The following is an 18,667-nucleotide window of genomic DNA, read 5'->3' on the forward strand; positions in this document are numbered from 1 at the left end:
CTCCCACTCGATCCAAGGGATGGATCGTGGAGTAATGCTGCAAGGAGGTCTCCCACTCGATCCAGGGGATGGATCAGGGAAAGGAATGCTGGCAAGGAGGTCTCCCACTCGATCCAAGGGATGGATCAGGGGAAAGGAATGCGGGCAAGGAGGTCTCCCACTCGATCCAGGGGATGGATTGGGGAAAGAATGCGGGCAGGAGGTTCCCCTCGATCCAAGGGATGGATCGGGGAAAGGAGCTGGCACGGAGGTCTCCCCCTCGATCCAAGGATTGATCAGGGGGAAGGAAATGCTGGCAAGGAGTCTCCCCACTCGATCCAGGGGTGGATCGGGGAAAGGAATGCTGGCAAGGGGTCTCCACTCCGATCCAGGGGATGGATCGGGGGAAGGCTATGCTGGCAAGGAGGTCTCCCCCTCGATCCAGGTGGATGGATCAGGGAAAGGAATGCTGGCAAGGAGGTCTCCACCATTGATCCACAGGGATGGATCAGGGAGAAAGGAATTGCTGGGCAAGGAGGTCTCCCATTGATCCAGGGGATGGATCGGGAAAGGAATCTGGCCAAGGAGGTCTCCCACTCGATCCATGGGATTGATTTGGGGAAAGGAATGCGGGCAAGGAGGTCCTCCCACTTGATCCCAGGGGATGAATCGGGGAAAGGAATTTGGCAGGGGAGTCCTCCCACTCGATCCAAGGGGATGGATTGGGGGGAAAGGAATGCTGGCAATGAGGTCTCCCACTCGATCCTCGGGGAAATCAAAGGGATGGATCAGGGGAGATAATGGCGGGCAAGGAGGTCTCCCGCTCGATCCAGGGGATGGACAAAGGGGAAAGGAATTCTAATGCAAGGAGGTCTCCCGCTCGATCCAGGGGATGGATGGGGAAAGGAATGCGGCAAGGAGGTCCTCCCCCACTCGATCCAGGATCAAGGGAGATGGCGGAAATAACAAGAGGGGTCTGCCGGGGAGGAGGTCTCCCGCTCGATCCAGGGATGGATCAGGGGAAAGGAATGCGGGCAAGGGAGGTCTCCCCGTCGATCCAGGGGATGGGATCGGGCAAGGATGTCTCCCTCGATCCAGGGGATGGATCAGGGAAAGAATGCCTCTCCCGCTCGATCCAGGGGATGGATCGGGAAAGGAATGCGGGCAAGGAGGTCTCCCGCTCGATCCAGGGGATGGATCGGGGAAAGGAATGCGGGCAAGGTTGGTCTCCCACTGTCTCCCAGGGAATCTGGATCAGGGAAGGAATGCGGGCAAGGAGGTCTCCCACTCGATCCAGGGGATGGATCAGGGAAAGGAATGCGGGCAAGGAGGTCTCCCACTCGATCCAGGGGATGGATTGGGGAAAGGAATGCGGCAAGGAGGTCTCCCCACCTCGATTCCCAGGGGATGGATGGGAAAGGAATGCGGGCAAGGAGGTCACTCGATCCAGGGGATGGATCAGGGAAAAGGAATGCTGGCAAGGAGGTCTCCACTCGATCCAGGGGATGGATCAAAGGAAAGGAATGCGGCAGGTGGTCTCCCGCTTGATCCAGGGGATGGATTCAGGGAAAGGAATGCTGGCAAGGAGGTCTCCCACTCGTCCAGGGGATGGATTGGGGAAAGGAATGCGGGCAAGGTCTCCCCACTTGATCCAGGGGATATTCAGGGGAAAGGAATGCGGCAAGAGGTCTCCCACTCGATCCCGGGGTGGATTCTCGCCCTCGTCAGATCCAGGGGATGATTGGGGAAAGGAATGCGGGCAAGGAGGTCCTCCCACTTGATCCGGGGATGGGTTGGGGAAAGGGAATGCGGGCAAGGAGGTCTCCCACTCGATCCAGGGGATGGATTGGGGAAAGGAATGCTGGCAAGGAGGTCTCCCACTCGATCCAGGGGATGGATCGGGGAAAGGAATGCGGGCAAGGAGGTCTCCCCTTCCCCCCCATCCAGGGGGATGGATCGGGGAAAGGAATGGCGGGCAAGGAGGTCTCCCCCTCGATCCAAGGGGATGGATCAAGGAATGCGGGCAAGGTGGTCTCCCGGGCGAATCCAGGGGATGGATTGGGAAAGGAATTCTGGCAAGGAGGTCTCCCCACTTATCCTGGGGATGGATTGGGGAAAGGATGCGGCAAGGAGGTCTCCCACTCGATCCAGGGGATGGATGGAAAGGAATGCGGCAAGGAGGTCTCCCACGTCCGGGGATCCAAGGATGGATCCAGGGGAGGATGGGGTGCTGCCAAGGGGATGGTCTGCTCGATCCAGGGGAGTGGATCGGGGAAAGGAATGCGGCAATGAGGTCTCCCTCCATTCGATCCGCCGGGGATGGGGTCAATAAAAGGAATTGGGGCTGGTCAAGGAGGTATCCACTCCGGGAGCCAAGGGGATGGATCAGGGAAGGAATGTGCCCCTGGCTAGGTGGTCTCCCACTTGATCCAGGGGGATGGATTCAGGGGGAAAGGAATGCTGGGCAAAGGAGGTCTCCCTCTCGATCCAGGGGATTGGAGTTGGGAAAGGAATGCGGGCAAGGGGAGTCTCCCCACTTGGAATCCAGGGGATGGGGAAATTGGGAAAGGACATGCGGGCAAGGAGGTGTCCCCCTCGATCCCCCAGGGGATTTGTATTGGGGAAAGGAAGCCGGGCAAGGAGGTTCCTCCACTTTGGATTCCAGGGGAATTTGGGATTGGGGAAAATGGAATTGCGGGCAAGGAGGTCTCCCCACCTACTTGGATCCAGGGTGGATGGATTGGGGAAAGGAATGCTCAAGGAGGTCCTCCCAACTCGGTCCATGGGGATGGGATTGGGGAAAGGGATGCTGGCCCAAGGTGTCTCCCACTCGATCCAGGGGATGGATCGGGGAAAGGAATTGCTGGCAAGGAGGTCTCCCTCACTTTGATCCATGGGGGATGGATCTGGGGAAAGGAATGCGGGCAAGGATGGTCTCCCACTTGATCCCGGGGTGGATGGATTGGGTCAGGGAAAGGCAATGCGGGCAAGGTCCGTCTCCCACTTGATCCAAGGGTATGGATTGGGGGAAAGGAAAGGTAATGCTTGGCAAGGGAGGTCTCCCACTTGATCCAGGGGAGTGATTGGGGGAAAGGAATGCTGGGCAACGGCAGGTCTCCCCCTCTCGATCCCACAGGGGATGGATTCGGGGCTGGGAAAGGAATGCTGGGCAAGGAAGGTCTCCCACTCGATTCCAGGGGATGGATCCAGGGGTGAAAGGAATGCGGGCAAGGGAGGTCCTCCCGCTCGATCCAGGGGATGGATCCGGGAAAGGAATGCGGGCAAAAAGGAGGTTACTCCCCCCGCTCGATCCAGGGGATTGGATCGGGGGAAAGGAATGCGGGCAACGTATGGTCCTCCCGCTCTAATCCTAGGGGTATTATGGATCGGGGAAGGAATAGCTGGCCAAAGGATGGGAGGTCCTCCCACCTCGATCCAGGGGATGGATCGGGGAAACGGAATGCGGGCAAGGAGGTCTCCCACTCGATTCCAGGGGATGGGATTGGGTTTGGTAAAGGAATGCTGGCCCGGAAGGGGTCTACCCCACTCGAGTTCCATGGGATGGATTGGGTAAAGGAATGCGGGCAAGGAGGTCTCCCACTCCAATCCAGGGGATGGAGTTGGGAAAGGAATGCTGGGCAAGGAGGGAGGTCCTCCCCTCGATCCAGGGGATGGATTTGGGGAAAGGAAATGCGGGCAAGGAGGGTTCCCTCCCACCTCGATCCCAGGGGTGGATGGTCGGGAAAGGAAATGCGGGGCAAGGGGAGGTCCTCCCACTCTAATGAGGTCTCCCACCTTCAGCTCATCCAGGGGATTGGAATCTGGGGAAAGGAATGCGGGCAAGGGAGGTCGTCCTCCCGCTCGATCCAGGGGATGGATCGGGGAAAGGAATGCAGGCAAGGATGGGTCCTCCCCCACTCGATCCATGGGGATGGATCTGGGGGAAAAAAAAAGGGGGAATGCGGGCAAGGAGGTCCTCCCACTCCGATGATGTCTCCCGCTCGATCCAGGGATGGATCGTGGAAAGAATGCCCAGGCAGGGAGGTCTCCCACTCGATCCAGGGGTATGGATCCGGGGAAAGGAATGGCAGGCAAGGATGGTCTCCCACTCGATCCGGGGATGGATTCGGGGTAAAGGAATGCTGGCAAGGAGGTCTCCCGGCTCGATGGAGGTCTCCCACATCGATCCCAAGGGGATGGATTCGGGGAAAGGAATGCTGGCAAGGAGGTCTCCCAACTCGGGAATCCAAGGGATAGGATCGGGGAAAGGATGCCGGGCAAGGAGTCCTCCATCGATTCAGGGGATGGATCGGGGAAAGGCGAATGCTGGCAAGGAGGTCCCCCTCCCACTCCGATCCAGGGGATGGATCGGGGAAAAGAATGCTGGCCAAGGGGGTTAGGTCTCCCCACTCGATTCATGGGGAAATGGAAATCGGGGAAAGGAATGCTAGGCAAGGGAGGTTCCCTTTTCCGATCCCAGGGGATGGATCGGGGAAAGGAATGCTGGCAAGGAGGTCTCCCACTCGATCCAGGGGGAGGATCGGGAAAGGAATGCTGGCAAGGAGGTCTCCCACTCGATCCAGGGGATGGATCGGGGAAAGGAATGCTGGCAAGGAGGTCTCCCACTCGATCCAGGGGATGGATCGGGGAAAGGAATGCTGGCAAGGAGGTCTCCCACTCGAATCCAGGGATGGATAGGGAAAGGAATGCTGCAAGGAGGTCTCCCACTTGAATCGCAGGGGATGGACTAGGGAAAGGAATTGCGGCAAGGAGTCTCCGCACATCGATCCAGCAGGGGAATGGATCATGGGAAAGGAAATGCCTGGCAAGTGAGGTCACCCACTAATGATCCAGGGGATGGATCAGGGAAAGGAATGCTGGCAAGGAGGTCTCCCACTTGATCCAGGGGATGGATCAGGGAAAGGAATGCTGGCAAGGAGGTCTCCCACTTGATCCAGGGGATGGATCAGGGAAAGGAATGCTGGCAAGGAGGTCTCCCACTTCGATCCAGGGGATGGCATTGGGGGAAAGATAGCGGGCAAGAAGGTCCTCCCACTTGATCCGGGAATTGGACAAGGGAAAGGAAATGCGGGCAAGGAGTCTCCCACTCGATCCAGGGGATAGGGATCTGGGGAAAGGAATGCTGGCAAGGAGGTCTCCCACTCGATCCAGGGGATGGATCGGGGAAAGGAATGCTGGCAAGGAGGTCTCCCACTTTCGATCCAGGGATGATCAGGGGGGGGGAAAAAAAAGGGAAAAATGCCGGGCCCCCCCACCAAAAGGGAAAGGTCTCCCAGCTCGAATCCGGGGATGGATTGGGAAAGAATGCGGGCAAGGAGGTCTCCCACTCGATCCAGGGGATGGATCGGGGAAAGGAATGCGGGCCAAGGAGGTCTCACCGCTCGAATCCAGGGGCATGGATTGGGGAAAGGAATGCTGGAAGAGGTATCCCATTCGATCCAGGGGATGGATTGGGGAAAGCGAATAGCTGGGCAAGGAGGTCTCCCGCTCGATCCAAGGGGATGGATCAGGGAAAGGAATGCGGGCAAGGAGGTCTCCCACTCGATCCAGGGGATGGATCAGGGAAAGGAATGCGGGCAAGGAGGTCTCCCACTTGATCCAGGGGATGGATCAGGGAAAGGAATGCGGGCAAGGAGGTCTCCCACTCGATCCAGGGGGGTGGATTTGGGGAAAAAGGAATGCTGGCAAGGAGTCTCACCAACTCGATCAGGGATGGATTTGGGGAAAAGGAATGCGGGCCAGGAGGTGTCTCCACTACGATCCAGGCGGATGGATCAGGGAAAGGAATGCTGGCAAGGAGTCTCCCACTCGATCCAGGGGATGGATCAGGGAAAGGAATGCTGGCAAGGAGGTCTCCCACTTGATCCAGGGGATGGATCAGGGAAAGGAATGCGGGCAAGGAGGTCTCCCACTCGATCCAGGGGATGGATTGGGGAAAGGAATGCGGGCAAGGAGGTCTCCCACTCGATCCAGGGGATGGATTGGGGAAAGGAATGCGGGCAAGGAGGTCTCCCACTCGATCCAGGGGATGGATTGGGGAAAGGAATGCGGGCAAGAGGTCTCCAAACTTGATCCAGGGGATGGATTTGGGGAAAGGATGCGGGTAAGGTCGTCTTTCCCACTTGATCCAGGGGATGGAATTGGGGAAAGGAATGCTGGCAAGGAGGTCTCCCTTTGATCTCAGGGGATGGATTGGGGAAAGGAAATGCTGGCAAGGAGGTCTCCCACTTCGATTAGGGGATGATCGGGGAAAGGAATGCTGGCAAGGAGGTCTCCCACTCGATCCAGGGGATGGATCAGGGAAAGGAATGCGGGCAAGGAGGTCTCCCACTCGATCCAGGGGATGGATTGGGGAAAGGAATGCGGGCAAGGAGGTCTCCCGCTCGATCCAGGGGATGGATCGGGGAAAGGAATGCGGGCAAGGAGGTCTCCCGCTCGAATCCAGGGATGGATCGGGGAAAGGAATGGCTGGCAAGGAGGTCCTCCCACTCGACACGGGGATGGATCGGAGGAAGGAAGCGGGCAAGGAGGTACTCCCACTCGACCAGGGAATGGATTGGGGAAAGGAATGCTGCAAGGAAGGTCCTTCCCAACTCGATCACCGGGGATTGGATCGGGGGAAAGGATGCGGGCAAGAGTCTCCCACTCGGACTCCAGGGGGATGGATTGGGCGAAAGGAATGCGGGCAAGGAGGTCTCCCACTTGATCCAGGGGATGATATGGGGGAAAGGAATGCGGGTAAGGTCCGTCTCCACCTTGATCCAGGGATGGAATTGGGGAAGGAATAGCTGGCAAGGAGGTCTCCCACTTGAATCCAGGGGATGGATTGGGGAAGGAATGTGGCAAGGAGGATCTCCCACTCGATCCAGGGGATGGCTCGGGGAAAGGAATGCTGGCAGGAGGTCTTCCAACTCGATCCAAGGGGATGGAATCAGGGAAAAGGAATGCGGGCAAGGAGGTCTCCCACTCGAATCCAGGGGATGGAATTGGGGAAAGGAATGCGGGCAAGGAGGTCTTCCGCGAATCCTAGAGGATGGATCGGGGAAAAGGAATGCGGGCAAAAGGTTCCCCGCTGCGATCAGGGGATGGATCGGGAAAGGAATGCTGGCAAGGAGGGTCTCCCACTCGATCCAGGGGATGGGATCGGGGAAAGGAATGCGGGCAGGAGGTCCTCCACTCGATCCAGGGGATGGATTGGGGGAAAGGAATGCTGGCAAGAGAGGTTCTTCCCACTCGATCCAAGGGGATGGATTGGGGAAAGGAAATGCGGGGCAAGGAGGTCTCACTCAATCCAGGGGATGGATTGGAAAAAGGAATGCGGGCAAGGAGGTATCTCCACTCGATCCAGGGGATGGATTGGGGAAAGGAATGCGGGCAAGGAGGTCTCCCACTCGATCCAGGGGATGGATCGGGGAAAGGAATGCGGGCAAGGAGGTCTCCCACTCGATGAGGTCTCCCGCTCGATCCAGGGGATGGATCGGGGAAAGGAATGCAGGCAAGGAGGTCTCCCGCTCGATCCAGGGGATGGATCGGGGAAAGGAATGCAGGCAAGGAGGTCTCCCACTCGATCCAGGGGATGGATCGGGGAAAGGAATGCGGGCAAGGAGGTCTCCCACTCGATGAGGTCTCCCGCTCGATCCAGGGAATGGATCGGAGAAAGGAATGCGGGCAAGAGGTCTCCCACTCGATCCAGGGGATGGATCGGGGAAAGGAATGCGGGCAAGGAGGCTCCACTCGATCCAGGGGATAGGATCGGGAAGAATGCGGGCAAGGAGGTCTCCAGCTCGATGAGGTCTCCCACTCGATCCAGGGGATGGATTGGGGAAAGGAATGCAGGCAAGGAGGTCTCCCACTCGATCCAGGGGATGGATCGGGGAAAGGAATGCTGGCAAGGAGGTCTCCCGCTCGATCCAGGGGATGGATCGGGGAAAGGAAAGCGGGCAAGGAGGTCTCCCACTCGAAGAGGTCTCCCGCTCGATTCAGGGGATGGATCGGGGAAAGGAATGCGGGCAAGGAGGTCTCCCGCTCGATCCAGGGGATGGATCGGGGAAAGGAATGCGGGCAAGGAGGTCTCCCACTCGATCCAGGGGATGGATCGGGGAAAGGAATGCGGGCAAGGAGGTCTCCCACTCGATGAGGTCTCCTGCTCGATCCAGGGGATAGATCGGGGAAAGGAATGCAGGCAAGGAGGTCTCCCGCTCGATCCAGGGGATGGATCGGGGAAAGGAATGCGGGCAAGGAGGTTTCCCAGTCTATCCAGAGAATGGATTGGGGAAACTAATTGAAATGGACCAGGGAAATAAATACAGGTGATAAGGTCTCCCACTCGATCCGGGGAATGTATGAGTTTCGCTCAAGGATTCTCAATCAGTCAAGGAAATGAAAAGCAGTACTATAAGAAATATTTATCAAAATGACAGCCTTTTCTCAACACTGGCTCTGACTGCAACCAGCTGATTGAAGGTTGGGAAGAAGATAAAAGTCGTTACTAACACCAATATCATTCACAGAAATCTCATAGCACCATGAGTCACTTAAATAGTGAATAAATCATCAGCGGTGTAATATATATATATATATATATATATATATATATATATATATATATATATATATATATATATATAGAGTTTTTGTTCTCTTGATTTTAAGATAAATGCCTTACTAACCATGCTTCACCGAGCCTTTGCTTTGTCTTGCTAGTTGGCAATCTTTTCACATGAAGTCACGTTCTTGCAAAAAATATTTTAACAGCAACTGCTTTCCCACCCGACCAGTTGTTCTTTAAGCATATCTCCAAATTTTATTTTTAAATAATATTTTTGTTCCACGTCATCCTACTCCTCACGTTCCTAAATTACCGTTCTATGCCAGCCTTCCTTTTATTCACAATACAACTTTTTTATAAGGAACTCCACGCTTTAATATCTGGTCATCTCCCTGCCATGAAAATCAAAATTATACCTACAAACCCACTGAATATCGGTAGCCTTTTCAGCTTCAAGGACCGTTTTGGATCCATTGATGACCTCATGTGTCATTTACAAGTTTACTTGTCCTTGATTGTAATCGAGGAACCTATATTGGATCGACACATAGGTTACTTAAGGTCCGAATCGACAGTCATAGAGCTATCAGCTATAGAACTGGCACTAAGCTTTCGAAATTCCCGAATTTTCCAACATAAGGATCATACCGATAAATGTAGGTATTCTATCCAGTACAAGGACTTTCAGGTTTTGGGCAGAGCTTCCAATCACAAGGTTTTAACATTAATGAATCTTTGTTTATTAAAAAACTGGTCCCCTCACTGAACACCATGCCACGTCTACACCTCTTTACCTCTCGTGAACTGTTTACGTTTTTTGTTAGTCCTTCCTCTGTCTTCACACTCAACGGTTGGTCCTTATTTGTGTTTTTAACTGTGATTGTTTTATTGTACTTTACATGGTGGTATTTTATATTGTAGCTTAATTTTATTGTACTAATTAGATATTGTTACTTTTTAGCTTGAAATGAGGCCTGCTGGTTGGCTTCGAAACGTTGCAACTTAATAAATATGAGTTCCTTGACCTGTTGGTGTGCTTCCCTACTTCATTGTATATATATATAATATATATATATATATTATATATATATATATATAATATATATATATATATATGTATATATATACATATATAAAACATAAGCTTAAAAAATCCTAGTAGATGGACGTGAATTCATATAATAAGCGAATACCACAGGAAAATGATAGGCAGAAACTCAAGCGCTTTCGTCTTTACTAAGACATTGTCTTAATAAAGACGAAAGCGCTTGGATTTCTGCCTATCATTTTCCTGTATATATATATAATTATATATATATATATATATCTTATATATATATAATATATGTAGTATATATATATATATATATATATTATATATATATATATATATATGTATATATCTGTAGAATCTACTGGTCATTTTTACCAGATGTATATGTACTTGTAATAGCCACAATCCCCTCTTAACTTCTCAAATTCTTTGCTCTTTTTTTGGGGATACGCGTCCCGCTACAAAGCCTTGAGATCCAACTTCATCACGATTTCCTCATATTTCTTTGAAGTTGGATCTCAAGGCTTTGTAGCGGGACGCACATCCAAAAAAAAAAAAAAAAAGAAAAAAGAAAAAAAGACAAAGAATTTTAGAAGTTAAGAGGGCATTGTGGATATTACAATTACACACACACACACACACACTTTATCCATTTAATACGCGACGTTTCGTATCTCTTGATGCATCTTGCAGGCTGAAAAAGCGATGAGATTAAACAGTAATTGTGTACAAACAATAAGAGTATACACATCATATACGTGTTACCACCATGTTAAAAGACAATTAACAAGGTGTATTAAATTGGATAAAAGTAAAAAAGACGCCTTTCCGTTGCTCCAATTTCAATGTTTTGTGGTCTATATATATATATATATATATATATATATATATATATATATATATATATATATATATAGATATATAGTATAATATCTATATATATGATATATATATGTATTGACATTTACAACCACTGTGGATTCCTTCACCACCATTATTATTATGATGATTAATATATATATATATATATATATATATATATATATATATATATATATAATATATATATATATATCTATATAATATATCATTATTCGAAACCCCAAAAAGTCTCACTTGCGGGAAAACTTGACAAAATCCTTCAAATGAAGCGATGGTAAAGACGGCAGAAATTCTAAACGTGAAATGCATGACGACGGCTTCATCATTTTGCTACCCGGCTTTGCCAGTGGAGTTCACGGTATGCGTTTTTTTTTTTTTTTTTTTTTTCGGTCGAGAGAACTCTCATTAGTCGCTTTTTCCCTCCCGACCTTAATTGCGATAATGAAAATTAAACTTCCCCGTTTCCCCACATTGTTCAGCATTCTTCTCATTGCGTTCTTGTGTGTGCGGCTTGCTGAGCTATCAGCGTTTGCTCAATTCTCTAAATGACGATAACCTTCTTGTCGAGCGATTCTCGCTAACCTTTGTCTTCTTAGTGTTGTTTATCACCGTCTCCCCATCTATATTAAATAAATAATAATAATAATAATAAATAATAATAATATATAATAATAATAATAATAATAATTATTTACATATTCTCCCATTCTCTGAAATATATCTTCTGGTGGAGCAATTCTCGCTAACTTTGTTTTCTTAACTGTTGTTCACCCCGTTCTCTCCTCTTTCTTCATTGAATATAATAACATAATATATATATATATATATATATATATATATAATATATATATATAATATATATATATATATATATATATATATATATATCCATATATATTTATATATATATATTGTTTAATATGTTTATGTATATCTATATACAGAATCACTCTTACCTGTCATTTACTATCATCCCTCTTCTTGCGTTCGTCTCTCTCTCTCTCTCTCTCTCTCTCTCTCTCTCTCTCTCTATATATATATATTATATATATATATATATATATATCCAATTATATTATATTATATTATATATATATATATATATTATATATATAATATATATATATATAATATATCTACTAAAACATATATATATATATATATATTATATATATACATATATACATATATATATATATATATATATATATATATATATATATATATATATATTACATACATACATATATATATATATATATATATATCTAATCTTCTTCTTCTAGCTTAAACCCATTTTTATATGGGGTCGCCATTACGAATGAGTCGTCTCCATCGATTCTGTCTTGTGCCTCGTTCCTCATTTATACCTTTCAATTCCATATCTTCCCTTACACATCACGCCATCTCTTTCTTGGTCTTCCCTTCTTCCTTCTACCCCGCACTTCATTTCCATCGTATGTCTTCCAACATGACGTTCCTCCCTTCGTAACAGGTGTCCATACCATCGAAGCCTTCCTTCCTGTATTTTCTTCGATATTTCAGCTACCTTTGTTGATCCTCTTATATACTCATTTCTAATCCTATCTTCCCTTGTTACTCCCGACATCCATCTCAACATTCTCATTTCTGCTACATCCATCTTCTTCTCCTCTGTTTTCCTCATACTTGCCGTTTCTGTTCCATATAACATTGCTGGTCTGACCACCGTCCTATGGAACTTTCCTTTCAATTTCAGAGGGACCTTCTTGTCACAGAGTACCCCTGATGCAGACCTCCAGTTATTCCATCCTGCCTGAAATTCGGTGTCTCACCTTGGTCCTATGCCTTTCCAACTAATCCTCCAATAAGGACCCTAAGTACTTGAACTTCTGTACTTTCTTTATTTCTTCCCCACCCAATCTTATGCTACTTCCACCGTCCTCAGTAATACTAGAACACATATATTCGGTTTTTGATCTGCTTATTCTCATTCCTCTCTCCTCAAGTGCTGCTCTCCACCTCTCCAACCTCCCCTCCAACTCCTCCTTCCCCTCTGAACACAACACAATGTCATCCGCGTATAATATGCACCATGGCACTGCTTCTCTAACATCCCTGGTCATTACATCCATCACGATGTTGAAGATGAATGCTAAGTGCTGACCCCTGGTGTAATCCAACTCCTATCTCAAATCCATCCGTCTCACCAACACTACTCCTCACTCTAGTATACACATTCCTGTACATCTCCTTAATAATTCTGACATACTTTTCCGGCACCATCTTCTCCCTCAAACATCTCCATATTTCTTGCCTTGGCACTCTGTCATAGGCCTTTTCAAGGTCTATGAATACCAGATGCAGGTCTCGTTGTTTTTCTCTGAATTTCTCCATTAGCTGCCTTATGCAAAATATTCCATCCGTTGTGCCGCTTCCCTTCATAAATCCTAACTGTTCCTTCCCTATTCTAACTTCCTCTCTCAGCCTGCTATCTATGATTCTTTCCAAATCTTCAACGTGTGAGACATTAGTTTTATACCTCTATAATTACTGCATTCCTGGACATCACCTTTACCTTTAAAATATAGGTATCAATATGCTTTCCCGCCGATTCTTCTGGTATCTTTTCCTGTTCGAATATTTTTACCATCAGATCATACAAGATGTCTACCCCTTCCTCTCCTAAGGCTTTCCAAACTTCGACTGGGATTAAGTCAGGTCCTGTTGCCTTCCCATTTCTCATTCTTTTTTAAGGCTCGTATCACTTCATCCCTAGATATCCCCATTACCATTCCCATGTTTACTTGTCCATCCTCTCTTACAAGTCTTTCATTTTCTTCATTTAGCAGTTGTTCGAAATACTCTTTCCATCTTTTCCGGATGTCTTCTTCCTTTTTTTACGACAGTACCATTCCTATCTTTCATTTTGGCTTAATATGGGTGATGTCCTTGTCTTTTATTTCTTACTTTTGACAGTTTGAGCATCTTTACTCAACCCATTCCTTGGTTTCCAGTTCATTATAAACCTCTTCATATGCCCTTGCCTTAGCTTGAGCTACCACCACCCTTTTTACTTCTTTGTTTCTTTCTCTTAATCTTTCTCTGTCCTCCTGCAGCTGTGACTCTTCAAATCTCTTCTTTGCCTCCCTTTTTACCTTTCACCACTTCCCCCACCTCTTCTTCCCACCACCAGCTCTCCTTTTCCTCCCATACTATTCCAGATGTTTCCCCTAGTATCTCCTTTCCATGTCTTCTAATCACTGATGCATTATGCCTCCACCATTCTCCCACATCTTCAATTCCCAGATCAACCTCTCCCAGCAATCTTCTGAACTCTCTCTTCTTATATATATATATCATACATATATAATATATATATATAATATAAAATATATATATATATATATATATATATATATATATTATATATATATATATATATATATATAATCTCGATCCACTGTTCTCTCTATCTCAACTCCTTCCCGTGTGAGTCATTTGCATAATAAACCTCGCCACTCGCCGTCTCAAAACACTCCCCCTCCATCGAGAGCATTGCCAAGCCGCTGCTAAAAGAGCGTTCGTTTGTTTGTCCGCAATTCCTCTTCTCTTTCCTTCCTAGACAGCAGATCAGCTCACTCTGCTTTTCTCCACATTCCCCCTTTCACACTAAAACAACCTTCTCCTGTTTGTTACCAGTTTTGGTCTTCCTGACTCCTGGTGGATGGATCGCCTCAGGCGTCGATACCCTGTCCTTGGGCAGCTTCTCCTGCTAACCGTCTTTGGTCTGTATAGGCGTCGCAAACACTGTGGTCATTAAAATAACTGAATCATTGCATCCTACTTTTTTTTACTAAAGACTCTCCTAACACCAGCCATTTCACATTCCTTGATCTCTTCATGGAATAATGAATGAATATAAATATTACCATTTTTAGAAAAACAATAGAAATTTTAACAATAGAACAAAATAATAAAAATATGAAAAATAAGAAATTCACTCTTAGAACTTTTAGTTTGCCTAACTTGCCTTCTAACTTCCTTGAAGTTCCCTTTCCTGCCTTCTTAGAAGTTCCTTCTGTCCTTTCTCCCTCCCTTGAAGTTCCTTTTCCTGACTTGTTAGAAGTTCCTTCTGCCTTTCCTTTCTCCTTCCTCGAAGTTCCCCTTCCTGCCTTGTTAAAAGTTACTTCTACCTTTTTTCCCCTCCCTTGAAGTTCTCTTTCCTGCTTTGCTAGAAGTTTCCTCTGCCTTTTCCTCCTCCCTTTAAGTTCATTTTCCTGCCTTGTTAGAAGTTCCTTCTGCCTTGTCCTCCTTCCTTGAAGTTCCTTTTCCTGCCTTGTTAGAAGTTCCTTCTGTCCTTTTCTTCCTTGCTTGAAGTTCCTTTTCCTGACTTGTTCTTCCCCCTACCATGCTGGCAGTTTCTCTTGCCTTTTCTCCCTGCCTTCAAGTTCCCTTCCCTACCTTGCTATTAGTTCCTCCTGTCTTTTCTCCTCCCTTGAAGCTCCCTCTCCTGCCTTGCTAGAAGCTCCGTCTACCTCTCCCCTCTTCCATGAAGTTCTTCTCACCTTTGCTGGAGTTCCACCTGTAGTACTTCTCTCTCTTCTTTGAAGCTTCCTTCCCTTCGTTGCTCGATGTTCCCCCTTGACGTACTTGAACATAAATCCCCTGTACACTTTCCCCGGACTCCTACATTTCTCAAAGTTCACCACCTTTCCCCTCTACCTCAGTTTTTCCTTCCTCCCCTTGAAGCTGAGAGACTAGGTATAGTTGTCTACCCTCTTTCCACTCATTGAAGTCTGTCTACCTATCCCCCTATACCGCCAGAATCCTACCCTTGCTTCTCCCCACCCCCCTCCAACCCCCAACCCTACGCCCATCAGCTAGTAAACTCAACAAGCTCGTCATTGAGGAAATATCTTCCTACCGCCTTACCTTTTGACAAGCGGATGTTCCCCGCGGACTTCGATGATCACTTGCTTTCCTTATTGGATGCACCCCTTCAATCCTCTCTTCCTCATCTCCCTCTCCCCTTCCCTTCCCACTACCTCCAATCTCAGCTACTACATCCCCTCCTACCCCCACCACACACACACACACACACGCGCGCACACACACAACCGCCTTACAATACCGTTACTAGTCCCCTTCTCTTCGAATCATTTTCCTCCTCCTCCTCTCTCTCTCTCTCTCTAAAATTCTTCTATACATTTCTTAATCCTTTTCCTTCTTATAACTCTAATCCAGTCTTGTTTTTTCATCACCACGTTAAATTGATTTTTTGCTTATTCCGTTGTTGCTGTTCACTCTGAAGAGCGTCATCTGAGTGACTACATCGCGACGCTAAATTAAAATTGAATAAAATTGTTCATAATAAGAAACCTCGGAAACCCACGTATTATGATGCAGTTTAGCAAAATTTATAGATGTCACTTCACATGCAGGTAATGCATGCATACTTCGCCAGTGTATGCAGCAGTTGCCGGTGTCTCATGAGACGTGCCCAGGGGGTTACAAGTGCTATTCAGAGTAAACATGGAAATGAATATCAAGTATTTATCGACTCCTTATTTTTTATTTTTACCTACTTTTACCCGTCTCCTCCTTCTCTACATTACCCATATCATTCAAGGAGCTTGTCTAGTTCTTGATAAGTAGACAACACGTCTCAAATTTCGTAAGATACGATCCATAACGCATCAGATAATACCCAGGGGGACATGTCGCAGAATGCAAGGGGCTATAACCTGAGGATATGTATGTTTAAAACCATGGGTTTTATACATACATAGGTTATGCTTGGCTGTGGGCCCTGGGCAAGTATCCTGTATGAAAGGTGTTAGTTTGTTTGTATGGTGTTTTTACATTGCATGGAGCCAGTGGTTACTCAGCAACGAGACTAAAGGCTTTACGTGACTTCCGAACCAAGTCGAGAGTGAACTTCTATCACCAGAAATACACATCTCTGACCCTCAGTGGAATGCCAGAGAATCGAACTCGCGGCCACCGAGGAGGCAGGTCAAGACCATACCGACCACGCCGCGGAGGCGCTTATATGAAAGGTGGGCAACGATCAGAAAGAGTTTGGGAACCACTGGCCTACACCAACTACAATTTATACGTAGGACGGAAATTACTCATTACCCCTCATGTGCTATGGATAAGTCACGTGACCTACAACCTACTATTATGGACACACTCCGCAACCTATGACCTATCTTTTAAGACATGCAAGTTGTGACCCTTCGCCTGCTATGGAATGGAATATATAATTTAGATAAAAGGCCAAGCGCTGGGAACTGTGAGGTCACACAGCGTTGAAACGGAAATTTTAAGTGAAAAAATAAAAAAGTTTCCAAGGTGTACCAGTTTACAGTTGCACTGTAAAACAACGGTTAGGAAAGAGTGTAAGGTGAGACGGGAAGAGATAATATAACGGAGGTACAGTTAAAGGAACGAAAGGAGTTGCAGATAGGGGTCGAAGGGAGGCTGCAAAGAGCCTTACGTAATGTCTACAGGGCATTGCATGAGGTGCACTGACGGCACTAACCAACCAGCGTCCCCACCCCCCACCCGTAATTGCCGTTTGCTGTAAAAGTGCCACCACCAATGCCACTGTAATAAAAATAAAAATAAAAAATAAAAAATGAATTGAAATAAGACCGGTCCGGCAATGGTCAGTTCCTGCCGCCAATGTCCTACAATCTAGATAATTGCACGTCCATTTCCAGCATCGAATCAATCAAGTCCATAATGAGTTTGTTTGTTTGTGGTGTTTTTACGTTGCATGGAACCAGTGGTTATTCAGCAACAGGACCAACGGCTTTACGTGACTTCCGAACCACGTCGAGACTGAACTTCTATCACCAGAAATACACATCTCTCACCCCTCAATGGAATGCCCGAGAATTGAACTCGCGGCCACCGAGGTGGCACGCCAACAACACCATGCCGACCACGCCACTGAGGCGCTAGTCCAATATGAGAGTGCTATGACTAAACAATAAGACTACTGATATAGCTCCTGGCTTAAACAAGGCAAAGTTATTAAAATTACCGTGCGTCTATCAAATGACTGCGAAATAGTCCAGCGCACACGTAGGCCTATATACTTGGGGACGAAGGGATGAACACACAAGTGACAGCTGTAAGTTCGACAGGGTGGATTGAAGGCTACAGATCATCATAAAAGTCGTCGTTCTCCTTAGCCAAATATTAACTTTATATAAATACATTTAGATTTTTTTAATGAAAATAGGATCGTTTTCATTATCCATACATCACTGGGCCGACCAACGTGATCTCAATTACGTAATCATATAACCTCGGCTGCCAAAACTAACCGTTTCGGACGAGGTCGCTTTTTTGAGGGCATGCTGGGAAAGTAATGGCGGGAACCTACTCGAGGCCTATAAGAGAATATTTAGACCTAACGGGTTTCATTTGATGTACTGATACTCCATAGGCCGTTTTAATGATTTCTTTAATAACGTATTTAGAATGGAAGGGAGACAATTCGGCGGGTTAGTTTATTCGGTTACCTCATAGTAGGCCTACTATAGGCCTAGCCTGTCACATTGGCCTCACTACTTGCCTTTTTTTTTTTTTTCATGCACCCTCCCTTCTCTCATTTTTTATTTCTCTCTAATTCGTGTGTTACATGTAACATCTGACTTCGGTTTTAACTCTCTTCGTAATAGTCTCTTCTCATCCTGTCCACATTTTATCGCCAAATTATTTCTATACTCCTATTCAATTCCTTTCTTCCTTTCTCTCAGGTTCATTTCATTATCTTCGTGATTTTTACCTTATTTTGTTTTTCTGCCTTTTCAAATTATGTCGGCCAGTTCAAGTTTGTCAGCTTCGAACTTTAGACCGATTTCGTCAAAACGACGGTAATATAATGAGTTGAAATCTGTACCCAAACCGTCAAAATGACGGTAATACAGTAGGCTTAACTTTGTACTCATACCGTCAACATGACGGTATTATAGAAGATTGAACTTTAGACCCATGCCGTCAAACTGACGGTAATACAAGAGGTTGAACTTTGCATCTATACCCTCAACATGACAGTAATACAGGATGGTCTGAAAGACCAGTCCTAACCCTGGGCCGTAACATATACTATCCCAAAGTTCAGACAAAGAACCTTCATTCTGCATGATTCTAAATTATGAAGGCCTATGGAGGATAAGGCTGGC

General features: G+C 47.1%; 2 protein-coding genes across 3 annotated transcripts in view; one reads left to right on the plus strand and one right to left on the minus strand.

Moving 5' to 3' along the window:
* LOC135195776 (uncharacterized) overlaps positions 1-18,667 on the minus strand; it is a 198,185-nt gene that overhangs the window by 147,779 nt on the left and 31,739 nt on the right. The gene's annotated exons all lie outside the window — the stretch shown is intronic.
* Positions 780-1,760, plus strand: LOC135195359 (uncharacterized). Its single transcript, XM_064221619.1, has one exon. The coding sequence runs from the start codon at positions 780-782 to the stop codon at positions 1,758-1,760; it is 981 nt and encodes a 326-aa protein (XP_064077689.1).

This window comes from Macrobrachium nipponense, chromosome 16 (assembly GCF_015104395.2).
Source record: "Macrobrachium nipponense isolate FS-2020 chromosome 16, ASM1510439v2, whole genome shotgun sequence".
Classification (NCBI taxonomy): domain Eukaryota; kingdom Metazoa; phylum Arthropoda; class Malacostraca; order Decapoda; family Palaemonidae; genus Macrobrachium; species Macrobrachium nipponense.